This window comes from Heteronotia binoei, chromosome 20, assembly GCF_032191835.1.
Source record: "Heteronotia binoei isolate CCM8104 ecotype False Entrance Well chromosome 20, APGP_CSIRO_Hbin_v1, whole genome shotgun sequence".
Taxonomy (NCBI): Eukaryota; Metazoa; Chordata; class Lepidosauria; order Squamata; family Gekkonidae; genus Heteronotia; species Heteronotia binoei.
In genome coordinates this window covers 12,062,551-12,068,857 of record NC_083242.1, presented here as the reverse complement: position 1 = coordinate 12,068,857, position 6,307 = coordinate 12,062,551, and the positions used below count along the sequence as shown (strand labels likewise).

The following is a 6,307-nucleotide window of genomic DNA, read 5'->3' as shown; positions in this document are numbered from 1 at the left end:
TGGACCACGCCCATCAGCAATTCCCAGAGTGACAGCCGTTCGGCAAGTGAGGGCTTAGTAATGACAGAGGGTGGTTGCCCAATGGCGACGCCTTCTTTACCCCCCATTCCCCTGCCCTGCTATCCCATGAGAAGCAAAAGTGTGTGCAATTGTCGAAATACTGTCGAAAAGGCTTTTTCCTTCCACTTCTCTGAAAAACGATAAAAGTCTTATGGGATATGAAAATATTTCCTGACTGCGTCTGTAACACAAATCACATGTCTGATATCGCTGTGTTGTCTACTCATTGCCTACATTTGAAAAGAGTATTTATTTTAAAGATTTGCAATATTAGTTCATATTTCTTTTTTTAAAAGCTAGGAGTACAGGGCAAGAGTAAACGCCATTCCTTCTACACTCCAATCCATTTATGCTGAAGATGCACAGTGGGAAAAAAAAGCCAACCTGAACAGAATGGATTGATGGTTGAATAACTCCTTGACACCAGAAGTGCCCAGGATTTAATACACAAACACCTTTCCTTTCATCCCAGGCCTTCAGTACAGCTGCATTGGAGTGCAGAAGGAGCGGACTTCTGTTCATTTGCCACAGTCTGATGTCAAAAAGGCCTTTACTGTTTTCCTCTGTTCTTTCTACCACGATGTCAGGGACATCCTGAAATAGCATCCTAGACTGGGGGCGGGGTGTGTGGTCTATTGCCAACAGCTGAAGTTTGGGAGGCTGCAGGGAGTCAGGTAAAGATCAGCACTGAAAACCCCTGGATTTCCGATCACCTTATGTACAGGCGAAGTGGCATTTAAGACCAGAAGTGGGAAAGTAATGGTGCGATCCTATCCAGTTTCACTGAAGTCAACTGCCTTAGAAGGGCACAACTGTGATTTGAACAGCACAGTAAATACTCTCCAACCACTGAGAGCTTGTGGGGCACCTTTGGAATTCTGACATTGTGTGGCGGCCGCAGCCACAAAATGGCTGCCTCGGGAGGCAGAACCAGTCGCAAAATGGCTGCTGCGGGAGGCAGAACCAGCCGCAAAATGGCTGCCACAGGAGGCAGAAACAGTCACAAAATGGCTGCCACAGGAGACAGAACCAGCCACAAAATGGCGGCTACACGAGGCAGAACCAGCCAGAATATGGCTGCCACAGCAGGCAGAACCCGCCACAGCTTACATTCAACCACATAGTAAAGATCCCTGCGCTGTGGTGGCAGCTGCAGCTGCATTTAAAAAAAATGCACAACCAATCAAACCTAACCTCCAATGACCAATCAGGAGCCTTGCCGGACAAAAGCCTCACCTGGCTCCTCCCACGTTCTAAAGACACTTGGTGGGCATCAGGAAAAGTGTCCATGGGCACCACTGCGTCCACGGGCACCACATTGGAGACTACGGGGTTGACACTCCCCAAGTAAGGTGCATTTATCTACTACCAGGGACATAATAGTGCAGGTCCAAGCTAGGAAAGATGACTGCAAGTTCCCTCCTAAATTACTGATCACCAGGAGGGAGTCAATCCCTGGTATAATCTTGACACCGTCTTCATGGTGCCACCCAGGGCTTTTTTTGTTAGCAGGAACTCCTTTGCATATTAGGCCGCACCCCCCTGATGTAGCCAATCCTCCTGGAGCTTACATTTGGCCCTGTACTAAGAGCCCTATAAGCTCTTGGAGAATTGGCTACATCAGGGATGTGTGGCCTAATAGGCAAAGGAATTCCTGCTACCAAGAAAGGCCGTGGCGCCACCCCAAGCTGGCGCTTTGGTGGTTTACCTGGAGAACAAGCTGTGTGCCATGGGTAAAACTGGACCCCTGTGATCATTTGCCGTTGGATCCATCCTTTCCCAGATTTTGCTAGCCGTTGGATCCATCCTTTCCCAGGTTTTGCTAGCAGGGGAGCCCTGTCTTTCAGAGGAGGGTGGCCTAAAAGTTGAATTTCATAAATAAATAAATTTGTCCAGCAAAGGAAGCCATCATACCAACATAATAATTAAGCACCGTTAAGTCACAACCAACCTTATGGCAACTTCTCATGGGGTTTCCGAGGCAAGAGATGAACAGAAGCGGTTTGCCCTCGCCTCCCCTCTGCGTAGCAACCCTAATTCTCCCTTGGGGGTCTCCCATCCAAGGACCGCGGCCGACCCTGCTTAGCTTCTGTGCTCTGATCAGCTTAGCCTCGTCTGGGCTATTCAAGCTGCTGCGCACTGGGAACTCGACTGCTACAAAACCTTCTGTCTAAGTTTGCACGGTGCTTCACAGTCCCAGCCCGACCCACAGGGCCAGAGACATCTGTCTCACTTTCAGTACAGGGCCTGCCTAGGTAGGGGTCTTTTGGACCCCTCTGGAGGGGCCAGAGACTGAACTAGGAATCCTAGACGGACAAAGGAGGTGCCCAAACGCTGAACAATCTGCCTCACCGGCCCTCGACTGTCTGCTACTAAGGCTGCCAAGTTCCTGCCGGGAGCGGAAGATCCTCTGGTTTGGTGGGCCGCAGCCTGCTGGCAGGAGGAGGCCGCAGGTGGGATCCCCACCCCTCAAGAGTCCCATTGCCGCGCGGCGTAGGCGCCATCAGGAACTGGCGTATCATGCTGGGCACATTGCACGGGGATGTTCTAGGGATTTGCGGGAAACTCTACAGTTTCGTACAGGGACACTCTAGCAATTTTTTTTTGGGGGGGGGACTCTATGGTACTATAGAGTTTTTTCCCAAAATTGCTAGAGCGTCCCCGCATGAAACCAGAGTTTTCTGCAAATTCCTAGAGCGTCCCCACGTGATGTGCCCGGCGTGATATGTCACTTCTGGGTAACGTCATTGCGCCCCATGTGTGACATGCGCATTAAAAAATGTCCCCCACCAGCAGCCTATTTGGCACCCTAGGCAACTTCTGGCGCCCCCCCTTCACTGATAATGACACGAAGTCACATGGGTAGCACCCGATTCGATGCCCCCAGAAGGCCAGTGCCCTAGGCGATTGCCTAGTGGCAGAGCCTGCCCTGCTCACCTCTACGACCTCATCAGTCTTCTTGGGGCCCCCTTCAAAGATTTGGGGTGGAGTGGGGAGGTATTTGTGAATTTCCTGCACTGTCCAGCAGGTTGAAGAAGAAGAAGATGAAGATGATATTGGATTTATATCCCGCCCTCCACTCCGAAGAGTCTCAGAGCGGCTCCTTTCCCTTCCTCCCCCGCAACAAACACCCTGTGAGGGGGGTGGGGCTGGAGAGGGCTCTGACAGCAGCTGCCCTTTCAAGGACAAGCTCTGCCAGAGCTATGGCTGACCCAAGGCCATTCCAGCAGCTGCAAGTGGAGGAGTGGGGAATCAAACCCGGTTCTCCCAGATAAGAGTCCGCACACTTAACCACTACACCAGGTTGGACTAGATAACCCTGGAGGTCCCTTCTAACGCTATAATTCCTTGATTTATATCCCACTTTTCTCTCAAGGAGGAACCCAGAGTGGCTCTCCTCTCTTCCATGATTCAGTCTTGGACTGGTCCAGGGCCCGGGAGGGTGTGACCACCCAGAAATTATTTTTGGTACGTCCTACCACTGTGCAGACTTTTGAACTGGCCTATTTTCCTGTTCAAAAGACTTGACCCTTTTCTCTTGTCCGGAGAAAGGTGTAGGAGAACCACTCTTTTGGGACAGGGGTCTGGTTTTCGTGTTTTGTTTCTTTTTTTGGAATTACAGCTGGGGTGAAGCATAAAAACACAACTGAAGTGCACCGTTACACCAAAAGCATCAGTGTTACGGCGTCCCAAGCACCTATCTACATGGAATGTACGAAGTGTTCTATTGAAACAGTGGCTTCAGGGGAAAAAAAAGAGAGAGAAGGTTTTCCGGAGCACTCCTCTTCCGGGAGGCTCCGGGTTAGATTCAAGTTTCTGCAACACGTAAGGCTTTTTGGAATCTCCAATGAGGGCGAGAATAACCAGATCCATTTTCTCCCCGAACCAACGCAGTGTTTTCCCTTCGTCCACGTGTAGCTAACTGAGCTGTTTGATTTTTTTTTTAAAAAAAGAATGTCTGCCATTTTATTCCATTTCAAACCCATTTGCAATGTCCTTTCAGCTCTGGCTCCGATTGGGAATTCAGTTGTCTTAATTCACCCGGGACGGGCCTAGCAGGATCACCGCTCTTTAGAATTGGGGAATCCCTTCCGGATTCCCTAGTGGTTCATGTGTTACCCTGAAGTGCTCATGGCTCGGTTCAAAGCGCGTTACAAGTCTGTGAATGGCGCTAAAGTGCATTGAAGTGCATTGGGTCCAGTTTCTTTCCCTTCACTTAGCCAGCGTTTCCTTATCATGTCTATACGGAATGGTCTCGTGAACAGAACATAAGAACGTAAGAGAAGCCATGTTGGATCAGGCCAATGGCCCATCCTGTCCAACACTCTGTGTCACACTGTGGCAAAAAAAAAAACCAGGTGCCATCAGGAGGTCCACCAGTGGGGTCAGGGCACTAGAAGCCCTCCCACTGCTGCCCCCCCCCAAGCACCAAGAATACAGAGCATCACTGCCCCAGACAGAGAGTTCCAACAATACCCTGTGGCTCCATATGTTTATCCAATCCCCCCTTGAAGCTGTCTTCAAGAACACTGGCGGTGTATAAAATATAAGGGCACTGGGGAGTTTCTCTGAAATGCATTCTGATTTAACCCAGCCCTAACCTCAGCTGGTAGGAATGAATGACACACTACTGGTGCCAGTGACATCTACAAATCTAAACCCTAAGTTTCTCCGTGTTAATCTTCGCAAGTTAAGTCCTACCTAGATCCTCAATTACAGAGACATCGCATGACGTTTCTGATTTTCCATTGCAACCGCGTGGATTTTTTTCTGGGGGAAATTAAAGCACAATACTCACACGCAGCAGGTGAGTACGTCAACCTGTTGTCTGGGATGAACCATTTCAGACTACATGTTGGGGAGGGGGGGGGGTCAGGAAATTGAATCTTCCTCATTACTAAACAGTACCGTCAGAACACAAGCGTGTTGGGGACAAGGCTAACTAGTTGGTTTGGAACTAAACCAACAGCAGACAGAAGGAACTGAACAACTCCTCAGCCTACAAAGCATCTTTGTGACTTCAGAGCAATTTCAGCCAATGGTATCACAAGAAAGGTGGGAAAGACTTAGACGGGAAGGACAAGATTGCTGGAAGAATGGTATCAATAGGCCCTCAGCGGCCAATTGTGAAATGGTACTCTTTCATCCGCCTCCTACGTTATTGTCCGGCAGTCCAGCCCCGAGGACTTTTATCAAGTGAATGTTGCTGCCGGAACAAAGATGGCTTACCGTGTCTGCACCAATTAATTTGTAGGACCCCGAGAACGATGCCATATCCCAGACATCATCTGATGAAAGTCGTCCATTAAACCCCTTTCACCATTAATGCCCGTCAGTTGTCCATTGCAAAACCCTTGCCTAAAAAGAAACACTGCTATGGTGTATTAAAAAAAAAATCCCCAAACCAAGCCTTCACAGTTTTTTTTCCTGTGCAAAATTGGACATGTAAGACTAACGTCTTTCCAGCAGAGGTCTTTGCAGAGCACGAATGGCCTTCCAGCCGGATCAAAGAGACAGCACTCTGTCATCCAAACCCCTGTATAGTTGAATCCTTAAGGCATTTGTCTAGGTGGAGGTTTTACCCTCGAGAGCGTCAGGCTGATAGAGGTACCTCCAAATGGCGTAATAATGGATACCAGCTCCGGTTGCCACAAACAGGTGCCAGATGGCGTGAGCGAAAGGGATGCGTCCATCGCTCTTGAAGAATACGGTGCCCAGGCAGTAAAAGATACCACCTGCCAGCAGCTCCAAGAGACCTTCAGTGTTGGGCTGGTGTCCAGAAACATAAACAGAAGCAAGACAATGAGAAAGATTAGGCAAGAAGTAGCCGGGACTGCCAACCCCACGCTCTCCCCCTCAGGTAAATACAGCATGAGGGACAGGTGGGAGAAAAGAAGCTGGGGAGGTGATAGGGAAAGGGGTAAGTGCGCTCCCTCTCTTTCCCCCCTGACATCAGGGAACCTTTATCTTGTTGAGCCTGTGGGGATTTTTGGGATTTTGAAAACAAGCAGAGAGCACAGAGATGCTAGTCTGCTTCCAAGAACCCCTGGGAGAATCTGAGTTAAAACTGTGGAGCTTTTGGCAAATTCTAGAATGTCACTCCCAGTTTTTGTCAGGTGATGCTGAAGAACATTGGCATGCCACCAATGTACCCCCAATACTCTCCCCATTCCCCCCCACCACCAGCACCAGCAAGCAACAGAGGAGATTCCAGTGATCTCTAGCTACATCCCTAAGTAGACGCCAG

The 6,307-nt window shown here is 49.5% G+C and overlaps 1 protein-coding gene across 1 annotated transcript in view; it reads right to left on the bottom strand.

The window, feature by feature from the left end:
- Positions 1-5,584: 5,584 nt before the first annotated feature.
- The window catches only part of MMD2 (monocyte to macrophage differentiation associated 2), a 32,972-nt gene continuing 32,249 nt past the window's right edge, over positions 5,585-6,307 (bottom strand). Inside the window, exon 3 of the mRNA XM_060261022.1 lies at positions 5,585-5,915. Coding sequence (XP_060117005.1) covers positions 5,626-5,915 — 290 coding nt within the window. The 3' untranslated portion in view covers positions 5,585-5,625. The remainder of the gene's footprint in view (positions 5,916-6,307) is intronic.